The 24180-nt window shown below is 38.1% G+C and overlaps 1 protein-coding gene across 2 annotated transcripts in view; it reads left to right on the top strand.

The window, feature by feature from the left end:
- commd8 (COMM domain containing 8) overlaps positions 1–24180 on the top strand; it is a 101674-nt gene that overhangs the window by 33484 nt on the left and 44010 nt on the right. The window contains exons 5-6 of one of the 2 annotated variants that reach the window (XM_073064718.1): positions 1311–1410; positions 9244–9479. In XM_073064718.1, coding sequence (XP_072920819.1) covers positions 1311–1410; positions 9244–9266 — 123 coding nt within the window. In that variant the 3' untranslated portion in view covers positions 9267–9479. Of the gene's footprint in view, positions 1–1310; positions 1411–9243; positions 9480–24180 lie in introns of those variants that run through there. The other variant, XM_073064716.1, reaches the window with a different exon arrangement.

Genomic DNA, 24180 nt, shown 5'->3' on the forward strand with positions numbered 1-24180 from the left:
CTGGAAAAAATGGGATGAAAAATAGCAGATGGAATTTAATGCAGGCATATGTGAGGTTTTGCACTTCAGTAGGACCATCCAGGATAGATCATACACAGTGAATGGTAGGGCATTGAGGGGTGTGGTAGAACAAAAGGATCTGGGAATACAGGTCCATAATTCATTGAAAGTGGCTTTGCAGGTAGATATGGTCATAAAGAAAGCTTTTGCCACATTGGCCTTCATAAATCAAAGTACTGAGTACATGAGATGGGATGTTATGTTGAAGTTGTATAAGATGTTGGTGAGGCCTAATTTGGAGTGTTGTATGCGGTTTTGTTCACTTACTTACAGGAAAGATGTAAACAAAGTTGAGAAAGTGCAGAGAAAATTTACAAGGTTGTTGCTGGGTCTGGAGGACCTGAGTTATAAGGAAAGATTGAATATGTTAGGATATATTCTTTAGAACATAGAAGATTGAGAGGAGATTAGATAGAGGTATACAAAATTATGAGGGGCATAGATAGGGCAAATGCAAGCAGGCTTTTCCCATTGAGGCTGAGTAGGACTACAACTAGAGGTCATGGGTTAAGGGTGAATGATGAGAAGTTTAACGAGAACATGAGGTGAAACCTTTTCAGCCAAAGAGTTGTGGGAGTGTGGAGTTAGTCGTCAGCACCAGTGGTGGATGCGAGCTGGATTTCAACATTTAGGAGAAGTCTGGATAGATACGGGGGTGGTAGGGGTATAGAGGCCTATGGTCCTGGTGCAGGTCAATGGAAGAATGCAGTTTAAAATGGCTTTGGCATGGACTTGATGGGCTGAAAGGCCTGGTTCTGTGCTGTACTTCTCTATGACTCTACTGAGGAGAAGGATTTGGAAGATGGTGAAGGCAGAGTGGAGCCTACTAATATGCTGGAACATTTTGAAATTTGGGTGGATGGAGTTCTGGGTTTTCTGAAAAGCATTAAGATGAATAAGCTGAGATGACATTTGACCCAGAATACTGAAATCAAATGAGATTACTGAGGCCTTGACAAAGATCTTTGTGTCCTCATTAGTAGAAGGTAAGGTCCCAGAAAACTGTAAGAGTAACAAATGTAAGGCCCTTGTTCACATCTTTACTGCCATGCTGTAGGTATTTCAGTCTACCAGTTCTGTACGATCAGTCTGTTTTGTTTTCAGCTTGTTTGGGTTAGCATTAAAGATGAGGGATGCTTAGAAAATGTGTGTCACCCAATTAGGATGGTGAAACTGAAAGAAGGCTCTGGAGAACACTGGGGAGAGGGGTATTGTGAGGAGCACTAACATCGGGCTTTGTCTTTTTTCAGGCAGGAGATGAGGAGAAAAGCTGGAGACGACCAGCTGTAGGATTCAGACTGGTGGGAATGCACGAGTCAATGGAGTCCAAAGCACAGAGGTTTACTGAAGGTCGGTGAATATGGTGTTTTGGAAGATTTGAGCTCCAATCTGTGCATATTTGACTGCTTAATTATGGGCCCTTTTTGTTTTTTTTTCTTTTTCTTTACTAACTCTTTGGTCAAGTTAACGTTTATAAATATATCTTTTTAATTGCATACAGTGTGCAATTTGTTATTTCTTGCTGGGTGTAGTAAACATGCAGCATTCACACATCTGGGGTTTGGGTGGGCGAGACATTCTAGCCTCACGGATTTGGTGTGACCAAAGTCGAAATCATCCTAAATGTACAAAGCCTGAAGAAAGGTGGGTTTTTCACTGCAGAGTCCGGTGGCTGTTAGTGAAGGACGAATGAGCTGCATTTCCAGAAATGCCCAGTTCAAGAAGGGAAATATGGATAACCCAGGTATTTATAGTGTTGAGTCCTGATGAAGCGTCTCTGCCCAAAATGTCGACTGTTTATTCATTTCCACAGATGCTGCCTGACGTGCTGAGCTCCCCCAGCACTTTGTATGTTTTGCTATTTGTAGCATTATGTTTTGTAACTCCAGATATGATTTGAAAGAAAAACACTGGGGCCAGGATACTTGCCTACTTTTTCTTTTTCTCTTATTTTAGTGACTTGGTGTCATAATGATGAATGCAATTCACATACTTTTTGCATATAGTCCATAATGAATTATGTAAACAAATAAAGAATGCTTAATCAAACAATATATTTATGATATTAATCAAGTATTACAAAAAGATTTAATACACTGCACCCCTTTCTGCTTAGCTATCAACTTAATATGGAATGTATCTTATCTCCAATATGTAATGTTTTGAGGATTTCTTACTCTTGTAGGATGACATCTTTCCTGACACGACATGTCACTCTGCTTGGCAGGTGAGAATTGTGGCTGTGAAATAATCTCCGGTTCAGGGATATCCTCCGTGGTATTTGTAGGGATTGACTCAGGGACTACAGGAAGTGGAACTTAATACCAATATTGAGTTTCATCCTGTAATTTGAAAAAGTTGCAGCTGCACAGATTTCTTCTAATAACACAAATAGAAATAAATGATTAAGATCTGATAATTATTTATTAGGTGCAAAGTGAACGTAATTAGGAATTAAATATTCCAAGATGCTCAACTCTTACAACAGAGGTTCAATGCAAGTGAAGGAGTGGTATCCCTGATAACAAATATTGAAATAATGGAAGTAGTGAGAAGTGGTCATGTTTGTTTGTGTGGAGTAAAGAAAGAGCAAAGGGCAGAAAAAGTTGATGAGAATTATCTAAGATTCCTATTGTTTCTATTTTCTGATTACTCATCATTTTGATCTAGAAAGTTATCTTTTGTAAATTCAGTGAATTTATCCCCCATATTATTACTGATAGTTTGGTTTGTCTATTCTAAATGAAGGCTTGCGTCCCTGATCATTGCATTACCCTTGTTAAATGCAGCTCTAAGCACCTCATTTATGACATGCCCAACATAATCACTACTGTTTAGGACAAAAATCTCCTCTGCATGCAGCCTTTAGAGGTTTTATATGTTTACTATTTTCCTATTTTGTAGGTTTCTTACTTTTCTAACTCTAATGAATACTCATGTGGTTAATTCAATTCCTCCACATAAAAGACCCTCCATCCTAGGAATCAATTTGGTGAATCTTTTAGCACTCATTCTATAGAAAGTCCATCCTTTCTTCACTAAGGGGACAAACACTGCATGCCAAAACTTAGAATGGCAAACACATAATCTACTTTATTGAAGCTGCATGTCTGCATTCAACAAGTGGTACAGATATGCCTCGTTGCTTTGTGCATCAACGTTTCTTGTTGATGCAAACAAATCTTGGATTTTAGGGCTTCAGGTTCATCTATTGTGCAATCAAGTTTTGAGAATATCATCTTTTAGGCTGTATAAAGTTTTTAAAGTCCTACAACTGTTCTGGCTATTAGCAGTATTTTGGATATGTTAAAAAAGCTAGGGTTATGATAAGTTACACAAAAGTGCACTATGGCCTATTTTCGTGGAGCACAGACCCATCCCACCCTTCCAACATCGTAACAGTACTTGGGAAAATGTAGAAATTTGTGATGGAAACCCAAACCACAGATATATATATATATATATATATATATATATAACATCATTTCAGAATGTTTTATAAATGCTCATTTGGACCAAGGTTTGAAGAAAACACCACCACCTGCAGGATCTTCTGCAAATTGTGCATCACTTGACTTTGCACTACCTGTTCCCTCTAAGCTGCATGGATGCATGGTCATGCAATAGCTGAAATGGTCCCGTGCACGTAGCCTTTGTTGCCACATTGCCGGAATTTTCTTAACATTTAACCATTTAAAGTGCCGAGCAGTTTTCAGGCCATGGTAATATTTCCTGCTCAGAGCAATAGTGGGTCTGCGCAGCTGTTTTTTTTTTAAAAAAGGAGGGAACATTGCTTTACACACTAGACCTTCACTGTCACTGTCTCTATAATCAGTAACCTTGCACCAAAAGCACAATGGGAATATCTTCACCAGATAGACAGCTGTTGGTTGCAAAGGTGACTCACCACCATCTTCTCGAGCAGAATGGAGGTGGGCAGTAACACTAGCCATGCTGTTGATCCTATCATCCTGAAAAAATGAATTATAAAATCAGTGGCAGGATATATTGTTTCAATCTTATTGTGAATCAATGTGTAATAGCATATGTTTTCATTAAATTTCCTCATCACCCATTTTCCATAAGCATTCATAATTGGTTGGCACTGATCCAGTTAGAGATGTTAATGGCAAAATCTGGCATATGCAACACAGGGGCAAATAAGTTACTATAATTTTAAATTTCTGAATATAGCTTAAAAAGGCAAGGTTTATTTTTCCAGTTTTCACTCGTTTCCATTAAAATTATTTGTATTGCCTATTTTCCTTTTATGACCTTCCCTGCTCCAGTCTCTTTCAGACTTTCCATATTGGTAGAACACAATCTTTAGAATCAGGGCTGGGTGCTGGAATATTGTGAGTTAGGCTGGTGTCCGGGTGTGGGAACTGAGATGGAATTCTGGTAGGAGAGGACATTCCAGCATTATGTAGCCACCTGGCCTGTGACCTATTTTCCTGGGTGGATTTTCAGCCAGTGGAACAGAACCCACTAATACTGAAAAGAACTAATAGCAGCACTGTAGCAGGGATTACAGAAGGAATGAATGAATTTAAAATGACAAAATCATCTCAAGGGTCAGAAAGGCATCTCCCATTCAATGACACAAATGAAACCAAAGCCCCTTGGAGGTAAATTTCTGGAAAATTGGATGATGTAAAGGACATTATAAGACTAGCTCCATTAGGAGAACTTTGTAACTTTAACAGAGCTGTACTCTTCTATGTTCAACACCTTCCAGCCAGTAACCATAGGAACCAATAAACCAAACAGATGATAAGAAAAACTGTTCATTGTGAACAAAGCTATTGGGGGCAAGGGTAGAACAGAGTTCTTCCAGTTAAAGGCAGGGAGGAAGAAATACAGATCAGAGTCATACACACAAAATGAGCTCTTTGTCCAATGAGTTCATGCTGAGAAAGACTCCCATCTAAGCTAGTCCCATTTGCTTGCATTTGGCCCATATCCCTCTAAGCCTTTCTTATCCATGTACCTGTCCAAGTATCTTTTAAATGTTAATGTGCCTCCCTAGGCCACTTCTTCCGGCAGCTCATTCCATATATGGACAATCCTATGTGTGGGGGAAAAAAATGACAAAACACCCTTCAGATTCCTATTAAGTCTCTCCCTTCTCACTTTAAACCTTTGTCCTCTAGTTCTTGTATCCCCAATGTTGGAGAAATACTCTGCTCAATGATTCTTTATCGGCCCCATTTGATCTTATACACCTCTAAAAGACCACCCCTCAATCTCCTACACTTCATTGAAAGGTCAAAACTCTTCAATTTCTGCCCATTACTCACTACCCCCAGTCCTGGCAACATCTTCATACATCTCCTCTGCCATCATTCTGATTGAATACTTTGGGGATGTAACAAAACACGTTGAAGGTAGAACAGTGGATGTAATGTATATGGATCTCAGTAAGGCATTTGATAAGGTTCACCATGTGAAGCTTATTCAGAAAGTAAGGAGGCATGGGATCCAAGGAGACCTTGCTTTGTGGATTCATAACTGTCTTGCCCACAGAAGGCAAAGAGTGGTTGTAGATGGGCCATATTCTGCATGGAGGCCGGTGACCAGTGGTGTGCCTCAGGGATCTGTTCTGGGACCCCTACTCTTTGTGATTTTTATAAGTGACCTGGAAGAGGAAGTAGAAGGGTGGGTTAGTAAGTTTGCTGATGACACAAAGGTTGGGGGTGTTGTGAATAGTCTGGATTGTCAGAGGTTACATTGGGACATCGATAGGATGCAGAACTGGGCTGAGAAGTGGCAGATGGAGTTCAACCCAAATAAGTGTGAAGACTCTTGGCAGTGTGGAGGATCAGCGAGATCTTGGAGTCCGGGTCCATAGGACACTAAAAGATGCTGTGCAGGTCAACCATGTTGTTAAGAAGGCATATGGTGTGTTGGCCTTCATCGACCGTGGGATTCAGTTCAATAGCTGTGAGGTAATGTTACAGCTATATAAGACCTTAGTTAGACCCCACTTGGAGTACTGTGTTCAGTTCTGGTCACCTCACTACAGGAAGTATATGGATATTGTAGAGAGACAGCAGAGAATATTTACAAGGATGTTGCCTGGATTGGAGAGCATTCCTTATGAGAATAGGTTGAGTGAACTTGACCTTTTCTCCTTGGAGCGATGTAGGATGAGAGGTGACCTGATAGAAGTATATAAGATGATGAGAGGCATTGATCATGTAGATAGCCAGAGGCTTTTTCCCAGGGCTGAAGTGACTAACATGATGGGGCTTAGTTTTAAGGTGCTTGGAAGTAGGTACAAGAGGAATGTCAGAGGTAAGTTTTTCATACAGAGATTGGTAGGTGCATGGAATGCACTGGCAGCGATGGTGGTAGAGGCAGGTACAATAGGGTCTTTTAAGACTCTCTTAGATAGGTGCATGGAGCTCAGAAAAATAGAGGGCTATGGGTAGGGTAATTCTAGGTAGTTTCTGAAGTAGGTTATATTGTCAGCACAACATTGTGGGCCAAAGAGCCTGTAATGTGCTGTGGATTTCTATGTTCTTTCTTACAGGAGGGTGACTAAAACCGAACATAATATTCCAAATGTGACTCTCCAATATTTGTACAACTGCAGCATAACATTCCAACTTCTACTCATTGTCTTGACTGGTGAAGGCCAGTGTACCAAATGCCTTCTTTACCACTGTCTACCTGCAATGCCACTTTCAGGGAATTAGAATCTGTTCTCCAACACTCCTCGGAGCCCTACCAAGTGAGGTGATGAAATGCCTAAGCTGCATTTTCATTCATTTTGATATTTTGTCTAATTTTATATGGACTGGTGAGGAAAGTTACATCAACTATGTTCCAGCAGTAATAAAGTTGGTGACAGTCAGCCTGTACACTGTGACTAATGCTTCACCACCTGCTTCCACTGTTCACACGTCCAGACTAGGAGCTGATGCTAACTTTTCAAGGCTCATTGTTTCTTAGCGCTTCTGGTTTCTGCAATCGATATCAAAGACCTTGGCCTTTGGCACCATCTTGTTGCCAAGGAAGCATTGACAAAGATATATCTTTTGTTGTAATCCCATTCAAGAGAGACTCGAGGATTGATATTGCTCTTTCACCAGTGCAAAGATTATCCTGGCATTGACCTTTTATACGCCACTGGCAATCAGTGATCAAAAATATTGGCGGCCCATGGACCTATTAGGAATAAATCCACACTAGGTTTACTGAGGATGTCATGTCACAAATACAGCCGTTGCAGGTCAATTTTCTTTCTTACATCTTCACAAACATTAATTCAATCTTTCACTTGGACTGTAATCTCTTGTGCCCTTCCATTTAGGCTACTTTGCTGATCCAAGTCCATACTCTACAGCAAAACACAGACTCCTATTTCAATTGTTCAGATCTGGAAAAGAGGCAGCATAGTGTGCTCCTCAATCACCATCAATGTAGATGTTGGAAAACTGCTGCTTACTAATCTGTTGATATCGCAGCCACCAGTCAGACTCTATGATCCCACAACCTTAAACAAGGATCTTCAAGGGCTTTTGCATGAAGCATCATCCAAATGAATAAATTTGTTTTTTCTGGCATTTTATATTTCTCCACTTATCTTATTGTTGTGCCATGCCAGAAAGGGTGATTGGTAACTGGTCAGAGGTAGGTACAGAGAAAAACTTGCTTTGCATGTCATCAGACCCATGGTTCTAAGTCTAGTAATATCAAGATAACACAAAGGGAAAAGAATGTGGAATATCATGTTACAGAGAAAGTGCAGTGATGGTGGACAAATACAGTACAAGGGTTATGACAAGACTGAGATCAAAAGTTCATCTTTACTGAACAAAGGCCAATTCAAGGGTTGTGTAACAGCAGGTTAGAAGCCGTCATTGAGTCTGGTGTGTATTTTTAAGCTGTTGTATCTTCTACTTGACAGGAGGAGAGAGAATGTCTATGGTGGGAAGTGTAGACAGAATCAATGGAGGGGAGGCTGATTTTCAAGATAGACTGTATTTATAAGCATTGTACAACAGAAATGCTACTTAATCCTTTTTACATTAGTTATTTCTTGACTAATTGAAGTATGATCATAAACTCAAAGATATTTGCTCCTCAGGTTATGAGAGATCTGTCTCATGCAAATATGACTTTATGCAAATTTTTCATCACTTAAAAAAATTCAAGATGGGAAAACGAGTTACAGAAATGCATTCATCTTCAGGAGTTATAAAGTAGGGGTAGTTGCTAGTTAATTCAAAGGGAACCTATTTTCAAAAAAAATTAAAAAGTATTTGCATGTAATCTCCCCACAATAATTAAACAGACAGCTTGTTTTTAAAATCACAAGCAGTTGGTTCACAGCAGGAAGCCACTTAAAAGATTTGCTTTGGAAACAGAAAAGGCAATCATTTCTATTAAGTCTTGTAAAATACTTTATCAAACAATGTAACATCCACAGATATTTCAAGATCTTCATTATGAACCACTGGATGGTGGACATTCTGATTCTGTACCATTGCAATTACATAATGAAAACAATTAAAATATTCATGTTAATCAATCTTCATTAAAATTGTTACTTTCTGATTTCTTTGGATGATTCAAAGAACCATTACATAACCTGAGGTTTGACTAAATGTGGTAGTAGTGGTCAAAGTATTGTCAAGAAGGAAATCACACATAGAAAGATTTAAGTCAGCAGGTTCAAATGATGTTCTTAGCAACTCAGATAGTAAAATATCCTACCCCTGATATTCAAAGCAATGACAGGTAGTACTTCCTCTAGGCAAATAAAATTATTCCACTGTGCTAATTGGGATGCCAATAAGGTATCAAGAAATCCTGATGTCATTACATTGGCTGGATGAGAAAGCTGAGTCCATTGAATTAGGCCATTAGAATGGTCTTAGCAGAATTGCCTTAATAGTTCACTGAGTAAGGCCAGAAATGAGAAAATTCCATTGCCACATTAATCAGAGAGAAGTCATTTAGGATAGGGGGTCTGTTTGTGATTGCTTCATTAATGATCTGAGACAATTAGGATGTTGTCAGACAGAAATCATTTAATAGCCCCTCAAAATCATATATCAACTCATAAATACAGTGTTCATGCCTGTGTATAAAGGATGAAAAAAGGCAGCTAATTGAGAGTTCCTTGAGGTATCACTACTGCTAACCTTGGCTTAACATCTCCTTCACTCACAGAAGCTGAAACCCAAGGAGGATAAGATTCTGGTCACGAACAATACCAAAGCACTTTGCTGTCCACTGATGAACCAAATGCAAAAGATTTGTCATGTATATTTTGGGTGTGTTTTGTATGACCTTACCATTTGTAATAATTGTAACTTTCATTACTTTTTGAACCATTAATCTGCCTGACTCCTTAATCCTGTGGCTAACTGTTATGCTTCAATAAATTTAAACTCGTACAACAGAAATTCCTATGAGGCATGTGCCAGATTATTTTTTCTTGTATAAAGCTAATGATTAATGCCATGTTTGCCAGCGGCAGCACTTTCATAATTTTCTGATATGACTGCAGTGATGATGACTCACTCAGCTCCATCAGCTATCAGAGAGCCTACATCATTTTGCTGCTTTATTAGATGCTGTCAGTAGTCAGAATTACACATTGTTACTTAAATGCATGTTCTAGCAGTTGGGCCATTCCCTCCTGCTTGGTTTATCCAATTTTTAACATGCACTTAATTCTGACATTGTAGGGGAGGTGGGGGTGAACGGCCATATCTTAAAAAGGAAAATGAGAGGCTTTATGAGTTAACTTGAATGTGTCCAAGGGGCCATATAATCTAAAAGTCTTATCGTAGACCAAAGGAGAAGGCTTTTAAAATCTGGGAGAGATGAGATTACAAAAGCTCTCATACATTTCTTTCTTTCTCATTAATGGCAGAATCCATTTCATTTTAAATGCAGTAGATTTCAATCCTGCGGTTGCAGAATTATTCAAGTTACTTCTACAGAAACAGGATTACCTAGCATTAAATAGAATGTAGTATATAAGATAATGTAATACATGGCAGAGAATCAGGTTTACATTAACTTGTAACTGTCTGGTATGTTTGACCTCACTTCTGGATTCAAAATATTGCGCTGAATAGTTATAGCCAAAATAGGTGGATTGGAGTCAATTAAGATAATGAGATATAAAAATACTTTATTGCTAGGTTTTGCAGAAGACAGCAACATCTCCCAGGCTGAATGAAAATCAGCAAATGAATTTGGAAGCAGAATAAGGATCTATACTCACCTCATTAGCTCTATTTATCAGAACATAAAATGATCACATAATTAGACCTCGTGATCAGGGATAAATCCTTCCAACTTGATGAGCAAGACAGGATCCGTGACATTGGGAGTAAAGAGCAAACTGCTGAAGGAACTCAGCGGGTAAAACAGCCTTTTGGAGGCAAAGGGATAGTTGACATTTTGGGTCAAGATCCAAAGTCAGTCCTATCAGACATGATGCAGGGTCTTTACTTAAAACATTAACTGTGCCTTTGCCTCCATAAGTGCTGCTTAACATGTTGTGTTCTTTCAGCAACTTTATCATTTGCTCTTGTGTAGTCTCCGGTGTCTCCTTACCATTGGGATTGTGGATTGTACCTCTCTGTTAGGAACTCTACTTCAGAATTCTTCCTGTCTGACTAGAAACCAAACTGCCCAACCATATATCTGGATGGGAAATTTGTCAATGACAGGTATTGCAGGTTACAGAATTTCATCTTTGTGTGTGTGTAAACCAGGGATTCTGATTTCCCATAAAAAAACACTGTTCTCCTGCCTGTGTAGCTATGATATTGCTCATAAAACCAGGTCATATACACACTGCATGCTACTTAACACATTTATAATTTAAAATATCATTTATTAAGTGCCAAGCTGAAAACTTCAGCTGAGAAGTTACAAGCAATTTTGTCCAAAAGCTTTAATTTCACAACCTTCAGCCTTGGATCTTCTAGTTGCCACAGTGACTCAACTGGCCAACGAATAGCATATCTACGCAGACAGTTCAGGCTGTTTTTTGTAATCTGATGTATCAGTTTCGGTTAAGCATCCAATCATGCTGGAAAAGAAACTCTTGTACTTACAAAGCTTATTTTACAATGATTAATGCTTTCTAGTATTAAAATCCTTTGGTCTCTACTTCAGTCCTTCCTGTTGACCACTGGATAGCTCTTGTCTGACTCAGATGGATATAATTTAACTACTTGGATTTACAGTGGACATTACTGTGAGAAATCCATTAAATTTCTTCTGTTCCAATTGGCAATATGCCCTTAAGTTTAGTTAGATCCTTAAGTGATTTACAGCTCCCTTCCAGCTCTAGTGAATTACCTTCAGTTATTTAGCTACTTATGGAGCATAATTGGCAAAGTTATGAGATTTTGATATTGAACTGATCTTACATGCTAACAGTTTTCTTAAGCGTTCTTAATGATCAATTCAATAGTACATCTTTATGTTTTATTCTGTCTCAGACTATGCTACTGATGAGCTGGTTCTTTCGCATAACCAAGGTTATACCTTTTACAAAAATCCTTACACTAGTTGAAAGGCCTGTAATTCACATATTATTTGCCAAGGACTGATTCTGTTGTTTTGAGAACCATTCCTTGCTGGTGCATTCCTTATAGATGCAATTAATGTTGTGTCATTGAATATCTGTCCCTTTCAAATACTCGTCCTGCATCTGGTATCCAGACATTTCTGCTTTACATCGCATCCCTGCTTTAGTACATTCTTTGAAGTTGGCAAGAGTTTTGTCTTAATTGTCTATCTTGCCTACTTGTTGTTCTTGTACTGCATGAATACAGAGTTAATACATATTGCAGAGTTAAGACATATTGTCAAACCTTTTGAAACATCAATTATATTAAAAACTATTAAAAATCTGATATATCAGAAACCTTTTCATAAGAATTTTTATTTAAAACATTACACTACATGTTTAAGCTACCACTTTCACTTTCACATCTCATACTACTTCTCTAGGTTATTTTTATGGAACTGGACCCTAGATATTGCATTATGTCTAAACCAAATAATGTTGAAAATAAATATCAGTCCTATGGTATTTTAATTACTTGACCTGGTCTTAATTATTTCTTTTACATATTTGTACATTCATTTCTATTTCTACATGTTTTAGATTCTGTTTTCCCCAGTGTATGATTTCCCATCTCCTAACTGAAGTTTAAAACTTCACATTAATTATTTATGATCTACAGTAATGACCTAGATGAAAGGACCAAGAATGCTGCAACCAAACTTGCCGATAATACGAAGATAAGTGAGAAAAGCAAATTGAGAGGATCTTGAATTATTGACTTCATACACTCAGTCTCAAGTGTTACTCATCCTATTGCCTCCACAGATGCTCCCTAGCTGAGTTCCTCTAACCATTTATTCTTTTTTGCTCTAGATTCTGGCATCTCCTCCTCTATTCTATCCTGTTACATATTTACCAGCTTCTGTGATTTGTGATATTTATGAATTTATGTCCCTTTTTGTGCAGAGTATTATGCGTATGATTTCATCCCTTAAAAATAGACAGTCATAGTTAGTTGATGTGTAAGTATTCTTAAAAATATTGATCATTACACTTTATTTTAGGTTTAACACTGGTGGGGCAGGAGATAAGCTGTCAAACTGCTATGCAATGTGGCTTAGAGGTTTAAATACATGAGGTTACAAGCTTCCAGTTTATCTTTTTCCTATGATTTGTCTCCACCATCTCGGTTTTCCAGGCATTGGGAAACCTGAAGATCTCCCAATGGCCACTCATTTCCATTCTGACATGACATTCATGGCCTCCTCCACTGCCATAATGCGGTCACTTTCAGTTTAAAGGAACAACATCTCATATTCCATTTAGATAGCCTCCAGCTTGACTGCATGAACATTGAGTTTTTTAACTTCCAGTAATTTCTCTCCTTGCCCCATTCTCTCTCTTTCTATTCCCCTTTCTGGCTCCCCTCTTATCCCTTCCTTTCTCCTTGACTGCCATCACTTCCCTCTGGTTCCGCTCCTCCTTCCCTATCTTCCATGTTCCACTCCTCTCCTATCAGATCCCTTCTTCAGCCCTTCACCTTTTCCACCTATTACCTCCTAGCTTCTCATTCCCCCACCCACCCATCTTCCCCTCACCAAGCTTCACCAATCTCCTGCCAGTTTGTACTCCATTCCCCCACCCCCTCCACCTTTTTATTCGGCTTCAGCCCTCTTCCTTTCCCATCTTGAGACAAAGTCTCATCTCAAAATGTCGTATGTTCATTTGATAACTTATTTACTTCCAGATACATACCATTCTGTATATAAAAAAACTTGCCCCACACATTTACTTTGAATTGGTAAACTGTTTCTACACCCTCTGCAAAACTTCCACGTTCCTCCCTTGACTGGGTGAGCAAAAATGAATGCAGTACTCCGGATGGGGCCTAACCAGAGTTTTCTAAAGTTGTGGGCCAAGGGTTAGAGGCAACAGGCAGAAAAAGGGAGCAGAGGTTAGGTTCAGATCAGTCATCATCTTATTGGATAGTAGAGCAGGTATGTCCTTCTGCTCTAGGAATACAAATTGCAACAAATTTAAATGTTCATGCAGGAAGTTTTAATTACCTTAACATGAATAGGGATAAAATCATTGTGGAAATACTGAGGGTGCCGAATCCTTAAAATAGAATTAAGGAATTTTATTTTTGGCCAGTGGATGCAAATTAGACAGTACTGGGGCATTTCTGGACATAGATTTCTGAAAGAAGATTGGCAAGGAAGAGGGGTGTCAGTGAGACAACGTTTACTTGATGTCAATCATAAATCAACACAATACTGCAAAATTGTAGAAAATGAGCAATTCTACACTATTAGAATCTCTCAGTTGGAGAAACACTAATTTTACTAGATTGTAATATAATTTGGCAAAATTAACTGCATCTACATGAGAATCAGGGTTAGTGGGAGGAGGAGAAGGCAAGGGTTAGAGAGAATACATTGCCAAAATGAAATCTGAATGTCCAGGAGTAGACTGGATAGGAATGGAATGAAAATGAAGCTTATATCAAAAGTGTTAAAGGAAGACCTGATCGCTCAGTATTACAGAAAGCATAGTGCAGTATAGAGTTAAGGTAACAAAATAAAGGCACAGAAATATTAACAAGCACAATGCACACAACAACATAGGCTGTAAATATGACTATGACCAGGCTCCTTTCAGACTGGATATGGATTTTATTCCCTGTATTTCACAGTCCATCATTTGCTATTGCCCAGGGAAGGTCCTCCATAATCTTGTGCAAAGAAAGCTGACTGCAATTCAATCTATCTTGTCAAAAAGCAGCAGATTAAGAGAACATGTGGCTTTGCAAGGATTGTAGCTCTTCTGAAGGCAATCTGAGATGTTAACTCACTTTCTCTCTCCATAAATGCTGCCTGATCTGCCTGGCATTTTCGGTATCTTCTGTTTCTATTGCAGTTTCTCCATGGTGCGAGGTACCATTGACATGTATTGCTTTGTATATGTTTCATGCCATCTCTTTCCTAGGTGCGAATCAAAAGTTACTGAAGCGACACATCATGTCTTGATCATCACTGCCTTCCTAGTTTTTCACCCTGGCTGGTTTAGATTGCAATTCTTGATTATCAGAAAGAAAAATGGCAAGGGTATGACTGATTAGTGAAGAGGAGCATTTTGTTAAACCTCCTGCATCTTCTCAGTCAAAATGGAATTTAAGAGGCAGGTTATTGTGAGATGCAAGAGATTCTGGAAATGCTGGAAAGCCGGTAAAGCATGCCGGAGGAAATCAGCAGGTTAGGCTGTGTCATCAGGTTATTGTGAGAAAGAGGATTAGTTGTAAAGATACAGTACTATTTAATGGATTCATACCTACTGCTGAGAAAACTAGCGATGAAGACAGCTGTGCCACTCCTGAACTTCATGGACAACTTCCTGCCCTTTCCTTGCCCATGCTCTATTTGCTCTTCAGCTTGATTTTGCCGCTAAAGGTATGGCTTTAGTGGAGAGAGAATGTATAGGGGAACGTGCAGAAAGTCAGAATATTGGATATTTGAAGTAGGCCAGGGAGTGGTAAGACCATTCGCTTCATCAAAGCTCAGCATTTAACACCATCATCCCCTCAAAACTAATCAGTAAACTCCAAGACCTGGGCCTCAATGCCACCTTGTGCAATTGGATCCTGGATTTCCTCACATGTAGTCCCCAATCCATCTGGATTGGCAAAAGCATCTCCTCCACATTTTCCATCAGCATAGGAGCACCACAGGGATATGTACTTAATAATAATAATAAATACTTTATTGATCCCAAGTGGAAAATTCTTTTGTTACAGTAGCAACATTTAAAAACACGCTTAGCAGTGTGCAGACTTAACTAATAATAAAGTACAGAATAATAATACAATAATAATTTACCAATGTGGAATAATTTGCAATAATGTAAATATACCTAGCCCCCTGCACTACTTGCTTTATACCTATGACAGTGTGGCTAAGTACAGCTGCAACACCATATACAAGTTTGCATATTACACAATGTGTGGGTGTATCAAAGGTGGTGATGAATTAGTATGCAGGAGTGAGATTTTAAATTTGGCTGAGCATGTAATAACAGCAACGTCTCACTCAATGTCAATAAGACCAAAGAACTGATTGTAGACTTCAGGAAAGGGAAACCAGAGGTCCATAAGCCAGTATCCATCGGAGGATCAGAGATGTAGAGGTCAGTAACTAAATTCCTGGGTTTCACTATCTCAGAGGACATGTCCTGGACCTATCATAATTGCAAAAAAAGCATGGCAGTGCCTCGACTTCCTCAGAAGCCTGCGGAGATTCGGCATGTCATCAAAAACCTTGGCAAACTTCTACAGATGTGTGGTGTAAAGTGTGCTGACTGGCTGCATTATGGCCTGGTATGGGAACGCCAATGGCTTTGAGTGGAAAATCCTACAAAAGGTAGTGGATTTGGCCCAGTACATCACAGATAAAACCCAACCATTGAGCACATCTACTTGAAACGTTGCTGTTGGAAACCAACATCCATTGTCAAAGATCCTCACCACCCAGACCATGAACTTTTCTCGCTACTGCCGTCAGGTAGAAGGTACAAGTGTCTTAGGACTCACACTACCAGGTTCAGGAACAGTTACTACCCAGCAATCATCAGGCTCTTGGACAAAAGGGGGTGACTTCACTCAACTGTGAAATCTTATTATTCCATGCTCGTTATTTATTGCTATTTATTTATATCAGCATTTGCTCAGTTTGTTGTCCATTGATCCTGTTTACAGTTGCTGTTCTATAGATTTGCTAAGTATGCCCAGTAGAAAAAGAATCTCAGCTTACATGTGATGACATGTAAGTACTCTGATAATAAATTTTACTTATAACTTTGAAACAAAGGGTGGGAATTTTCAAATCAGGTCATTGCTAGATCAAGAGGCAACTGAGGATGTTGGGCATCAGCAGGTGACAGCATCTGTATGGTGAGTTTACCAAAGGCAGTTCATTGCCCACTTTTGACACCAGGCTGAAGCTGCTCTCATTATTTCTGTTCACAAACAGAAGTACGTTTTGTAATTTATTTTTTTATTGAAGTTCATCAAACAAACATTTCCATAAGATGTATTTCAGACATTGTACATATACATCATATAATCATATTTATCACAAATCTCCACAAAGTATTTATCTGAAGTATACACTTATAGAAAAGAGTGGAAAGAAAAAACAAGCAAAAGGAAAGAACTATGTACAAGTAGGGAGTGATCTTTTTTTTTTACAACAGATTCATTGATTTGTGAGAATAAAATCAGGCCTATGAGGCATTATGTAGTTAAACCATTTTTCCCAGTACGAATCAAATTGTTCCAGCTTATGATTAACAGATGCTGTTATCTTCTCCATTTTGTAAATGTCCATTGTAATTTCCATCCATGTATTTAAAGTTGGGCTCGCCTGTGATAACCATTTCCTAGTAAGAGTCTTTTTACCACCCACCAACAGTATATTCATTAAATATTTCTCTTTTCAACCATTCTTGAGGTATATATCCAAAATATATGGTCTTACTCTCCAAGGGTATTTCACATTTAAAGATGTCTTGTAGGGCATTGTGTATCCCCCTCCAATAGTTTTTGATAACAGGGCAGTCTCAAAAAATATGATAATGATTCACAGTTTGATTTCCACAATTTCTCCAGCAAACAGGGAGGTTACTATCATAATGGGATTTCTAAGAGGGTGTAATAAAATATCTTATCAAGTTTTTCCATCCAAACTCCCTCCATTTCTGTGAATTGGTATACTTCCATTGATATCTCCATATTATTGTCCATGCTTCCTCAGATATAATTATCCCTCCTTCTCTCATTTTGTTTTAATGTATGAAGTCAAATGTGTTTTAAGATTTGACAACCCCTCATACATGCTCGAAATGATTCTACTACCATTATCTGAATTATATGCTTTTCTAAAGAGCTCTATCAAGCATGTATTTGCCTTGGTTACATTTTTAAGCGTCTTATTAACATATTGTCGCATCTGTAAATACTGATAAAAATCTTGCTTTTCTAATAAGTGTTTCTCTTTAAGCATTTCAAAACTGAACAGTGTTCCTTCTTTCATTATGTTGCAAAGAACTGTTATTCCTTTAGCTGTCCAGTCCTTAAATCTAGCATCCAATTTATTTGGTGTAAAATCAGAGTCATATGCACACCATTTAAGAATTGCAATATCTCCCTCTAGATTATATTCTTTTATAGTGGTTTTCCATATTTTAAGGGTCAATTTCACCCATGGGTTATCAATAGTATTTATGTACCTTTGCAGGTTGTTATCAGCCAAAATTGCTTGTATGGGGATGGGAAGTACCCGCTCCTCAATGTTTTTCCATTGAGCATCATATGATGGGTTGCACCAACATATCACAGCTCTCAACTGTGCTGCAAAATAATAATCTCTAAGAGAAGGCATCTCCCCCCTTTTCCTTTGCTAATTGCAAAGTTTTGAGACGAACTCTAGGCCTTTTACCCTGCCAAATATACCTTGATAGCATCTTGTTCCATTCATTGAATTGATTTTGATTAATCTCTATTGGTAGGGTCTGAAAGAGATATAACAGTCTGGGCAGTATATTCATTTTAATAGACTCAATCCTTGAACTGAGACTGAAAAAAGGAATCAGGCTCCATCTTGCCACATCTTCCTTAATTTTTTTATATAGAGGCTGATAATTGCATTCTGATAATTTTGCCAAATCTTTTGGCATAATGATGCCCAAGTATTTGAAAGACTCTGTGTGCCATGCCCAGGGGTATCGACTTTCAATTTCTCTTGGTGGGCTATTGTAATATGAAAGTAATTGGGTTTTATCTATGTTGATCTTGTATCCTGATAATTGACCATATTGTTCAAAGGATTGCATCAAATTAGGTAAAGAGTATGTTAGTTGCCCTAGATAGATCAAAATGTCATCTGCATAACAAGCCAATTTATGCTCTGTCCCTTTAAAAGTAATTCCCCTGATATCTTCATTTTGTCTGATGTATTGAGCTAATGGTTCAAGATATAGCGCGAAGAGTACTGGTGACCATGCACAACCCTGTCTCGTGCCCCTTTCTAGGGTAAGACTATTTGATAAATATCCATTGATTTTAATCCTAGCAGTATGATTGTCATATAGTGTCTGTATAGTTTTAATAATTGTGTCTTGGAAACCAAATCTGTGTAAAACTCTGTAAAGAAAATTCCAATTAACCGAATCCAATGCTTTTTCAGCATCCACGCTTGTCACTATTGCTTCGATTTTATTTTTTTGTATATGATCCATAATGTGAAGTGTCCTTCATATATTGTCTTGAGTCTGGTGTTGTCGTATAAAACCTGTCTGATCATTATGTATCAGTATGGGTAGAAACTCCTCTAACCGTTTGGCCATGATGGAGGTAAATAACCTATAATCTACGTTAAGAATGGATATTGGTCTAAATGACCCGCATTCCATTTTATCCTTGCCTTCTTTCGGTATAGCTGAGATTATCGCTTTCTTCCAACTGGGTGGCATTTGTCCCTTTTTTAGAGCCCAGTTCAGGGTGGGGAGTAAAACAGGAATTAACTCATTTTAAAATTCTTTGTACCACTCTGCCATATACCCATCTGATCCTGGTGACGTGCTTAATTTAAGCCTACTAATTGCAGCTTTTAATTCAACTTCAGTTATGTCAGCAGTCATCCTTCTATTTTGTTCTTCGCTTAAAGTGGGTAACTCTAGAGAATTCAAGAAGGTGTCAATTTGGGTTATGCTTCCCCCTGGAACTTTGGAATATAGTGTTTTGTAAAACACTTTAAAAGCTTCTTGAATTTCACTTAGCTTATTTTTTATCATTTTTGTTCTTGGGTCCCTAATTCTATGAATCGTATTTTCTGCTATCTTTTTTTTTTCAGTTTCCACGCCAGTATTTTCATAGATTTCGATCCACTTTCATAATGTCTCTGTTTCAGAAACATTAAGTTTTTCCTGATTTCTTGCGTAGCCAAATTATTTATTTCATTCCTAGTTCTTTTATATCCTGTGCCAAATTCAATTTGTGTTTTTTCTCTAGTTCCTTCAGTCTATTTTGTAATTCCTCTAATGTTTTATTCCTTATTTTTTTCTTATATGAAGATAGCGCTATAATTTTCCCTCTTAAGACCGCCTTCAGAGTACCCCATAAAATGGGAGGTGAAACCTCTCCATTATCATTAAATTCTAAGTAGAGACCAATTTCTTTTTAAATTTGTTCCTTAAAGTACAGATCATTGAGTAGACTTGAATTTAGTTTCCAAATAGTATTCTCTGGTTGTAGGTCAAAATCAACAGATAAATATATAGGTGCATGGTCACTTACATCTATTGTCCCAATTCCACAGGTGTTTATTTTGTCTTTGTCTTTTCCAAATGTTATGAAATAGTCTATTCTTGTATATACAGAATGTGGAGCAGAATAATGAGTGTAATCCCTTCTGTCAGGGTAAAGGTCCCTCCATATATCAATTAAACCAACATCCTCAAAAAGTGTATTAACTTTCTTATGTAAAGATTTTGTTTCATAGATTTTTCTATTGGAAGAGTTTAAGTTTGGTTGTAATTGTAAATTTAAGTCTCCCCCACATATCAGGAGACCTTCTGTTTCTGTTACCATAATATCAGTAATTTTCTGAAAGAAACCAATATCACTTCCCGGGGGTGCATATATATTCAATAGAGTAACTGAATTGCCGTCTATATTCCCCCTTACCAGAATATATCTGCCTTCTTTATCTCCCATTTCGAATATTTTTTTCAAAATTTAGCTTACTTGAGATAAGAATAGCAACTTCTCTCCTATATCCTGATTTATATGAGGAGAAAAACAGATTAGTGCTGTTTAGTTTTGTATGCTCATTATCACTTAAATGAGTTTCCTGTAAATATACTACATGGGCTTGTTCTTTTTTTCATTTTGGATAAAATTCTCTTATGTTTGATTGGATTTAATAGCCCATTTACATTAAAAGAAATGAATTTTACCTTGTCCTTAGCCATCTGTATTTATCTGTCAATGTATCATTGAAATTAGAATAAAACTTAATCGATCTACTCCCTGAACAAATAAGAACCAAGAAACTCAAATAATAACAAAAATGGCAACAAACGTGTGATTCCAAGGCTGAGGTCTCTAGTAGATGACCCTGCGTTGAGCTGGAGGAAATGCCTAGCTGTGGGGGATAACCCCTCCTATTTGTGAGTTGAGGGCCCCCATTGTAGTATTCATAAAAGTCAGTGAACAACTCCATTACACAGAAAAGATTTCCCTGTGTACTCCTATATAGAGATAGAGATATATAGGCACACACACACACACACACACACACACAACTATATATATATATATATACATACACACACACATATACACACACATACATATGCACACATACACACACACATTACACATATATGCACACATATACATATATATATATATTCTCATTTTGGTTGGGAAAAAGGAGTAAGTGAGCGAATAAAGAATAACAACTAAGTAATATAAAATCCACATTATAATAAGTATTTCTCGAGATAGGTATATCACCGTGTAGTTATGCTTCTGTTTAGCTTCTCAGCATTTTTAAAGTTAACCAAACCTTATGGCTCTTCTGAAAGGGGTGAGGACTGTCTTTGGGAAACTCCCGGTCTCTTCCTGATATGTTTCTCTCAGCTTCCTCCTGTCTCCTGCCTTCTTGATTCTCGCACTATTTCCCAAGCTGAGCGAGACAATTCCTCAGCCAGGCTTTCTTTCGTTTTGGTCATGCTGACGGACAACCCTCTGGCCTTCATGTCTGTAGTCGCCTCTTCCACTGTCTGATACAACTGCGATCCGTTGTCATAAAACACTCTAAGTTTAGCAGGGTACGGAGTTTGAAATCTAATCTTATTTTGCTTTAGTACTCGCTTTACTTTGGAGTATTCTTTGCGTTTCTGGAGGACCGCGGGGGGGGGGGGGGGTTAATCTTGGTCAAAATATATTAATTTATCCTCTAAAAATACTCTCTTCTTACCCCAGGCCCTTCGTAGAATCTCTGCCTTGGTGCTGTACCGAAGGAATTTAATTATAATTGATCGTGGCTTTCTATCCTGGGTAGGTTTTGGGACTAGCGTGCGGTGCGTTCTCTCGATTTCCAGCTTCATAGCTGGGGGAAGATCCAGCGCGTCCCACAGTAACTTTCCGACAAACTCCGTCATGGATGGGCCCTCCGATCCTTCGGGAACGTTGTAGATTCTGATATTTATCTGCCATGATCTTCCCTCCAGATCAAGCAGTTTACCTTCTTGGTGATGTATGATTTTTATTACCTTGCTCAGTATCCGTTCCACGTTTTGAACGCGATCTTCCACCTTCTCAATGTGAGTCTCTGCCACCGCTATTTTTTGATTAATGCTGGCGAGCTCTGCCTTAATATCACGGAGCTGCTGCTTTATATCTTTCTGGACCTCCATTATTTCTTTCAGGATTTTGAACATATTCATTGCTTCGTCTGAACGAGGCCCGGCGGCCGCCTCGCTCGCATGCGGTCGGGTAGGAGAGCCGCTCGCTGCACTCCTCTCAGACACAGGCTCCGCAGAGTCGCTTTTTTAATTTCCATTCCTTTTCCCCATTCTTGCCCCCTCTTTTCAGTTCAAATATTTTTCGAAAAATATTATGTTTGACAGATTAATGGGGCTTAATACGTATTTTTCCAGAGGAGCTAGTGACTTAAGCTGCCATTCTCGACAATGACGTCACCGGAAGCCCAGAAGTACATTTTGAAACATGTTTTGTGAAGCATCGTGAGAAGCTTTACTCATCTGAAGGTCACATTTACAAAATGTGTTGTAGGCCACTTAACATGTAACACAAAATTCAGGATGATATTTGACCATTTTCATTGAATTTTGCCTGTGTCTCCTTATTTTTCTTGTCTTTGTACATTGTGAGCTAGTGCTCCCTAAATGGCATGGAATCCTGCATACAGAGTTAGTCACCTCTTTTCATTTTCATCAGTGTGCTTTCTATCTAATCTGTGCCCCATTTACTGTATTTAATATGTAATCATGCAGGCACATCATCATGACTCATGACTATCAGATTCATTTGTTCACTTTAAATCTGAAGGGTCTGTCAACCCCATTTCAGTATACAAAGGAATATTTTCCATGTAAAGTGATCTCCCTTGCATTCATCAACTTTTTTTGATGACTGTCAGTCTTCTGTAAACATTAGTTACAATCAGAAATGGAAATTGAAAATTATCTTTAATTTATTGTTCTATGTGTTGCTCTTAATTTTGCCTTATTTAGAAACTAACTTATTTGTAACAAAGTCATACATCAGCTTGAATTATCATTTTTTTCTGTGGTGAATACTTCAGAATAATAATTATCACCACCAGCCATATTCAATGGTAACATTGGCAGCATTTAAACTTCCATTGTGAACTTTGGCTCACTGCTATGGTACTGAAAGATTTCCTTGCTATTCCACTTTGCATCTGAAAATTGGTTTTGTTGTAGTATTTAAATATTAAGATTATGCTCAACATAGAAAACCAAGATGGTTTACAATGATGCAGAAAAATGTTCATTCAGTTCTTATTATGAGTTGAAATCTTGGTGTAAGCATATTGTAATTTTCATTTGAAACTAAGTCATTTGTGATTAAAATCGTGGATCGGTTTCTCATTACATCTCCTGCTAATTTGTAAAAGAAAGCTAAGAAAGTTTCCTACCTGCATTGATAGTGGGAATTACACCAGTTCCCAATTTTTTTCCACTGGCTAACCTCAACAAATAAATTATGAAGGAAGAATAACCTAAGCATAACTATTTTCCTTCTGCAGTAATCTTGTGTCATTTGGCAATAGATGGATACTCTCTGTCAGCACTTTCTTCATGGATTTATACCTGATGACGAGCAGATTAAAACTTATTTGAGAGAGAACTATGGTGGATGAGGGAAATCGGGAATAGAACCAGAAAACACCAAAGTGGTAGTTAGGCAGCCACTCTGGGTAGAGAAACAGAGTCATTGACCTTCCATCAGATAAAGAGTTGGAAATCCTGCCCCTTTAATTGCAGTTTACCCTTCTTTGAAGAAGGGGAAGGAATTTATCCAGTCATCAAATTTAGCAAAAATACTTATGTGATTAACAATGTTAATCTGAAGTGTACACAGCTGCATTGCCTCTAGCAATAGTCTTACACAACAGAGGCCAGCGATGTTCAGAATGCAGTTGTAACAGTGTTAAAATGTTAAACAAATATCAAGACCTCAGAGTGATATTCATCATTGTCTGATGGCAATTTTTACATCATTTTCAATTTTTTGAAAGGTTAGTCTAATAATTAAAGACTTGGCTTCAGAATGTATTACAGACTTGCAAAATGTCTCATGTTTATATGACTTATGGCAAACATGCATATTCTGTTCCTTGAAGTTGCTATCAGCTTTAATAATGGCATGGATGCTCCAAGCCTTAGAAGATGGGGTTTACTGTAGAGAACTGGTGCTTTTTAATAATCTCAGAGCACATTAACACATATCTAACATACAA

Source organism: Hemitrygon akajei, chromosome 13, assembly GCF_048418815.1.
Source record: "Hemitrygon akajei chromosome 13, sHemAka1.3, whole genome shotgun sequence".
Classification (NCBI taxonomy): domain Eukaryota; kingdom Metazoa; phylum Chordata; class Chondrichthyes; order Myliobatiformes; family Dasyatidae; genus Hemitrygon; species Hemitrygon akajei.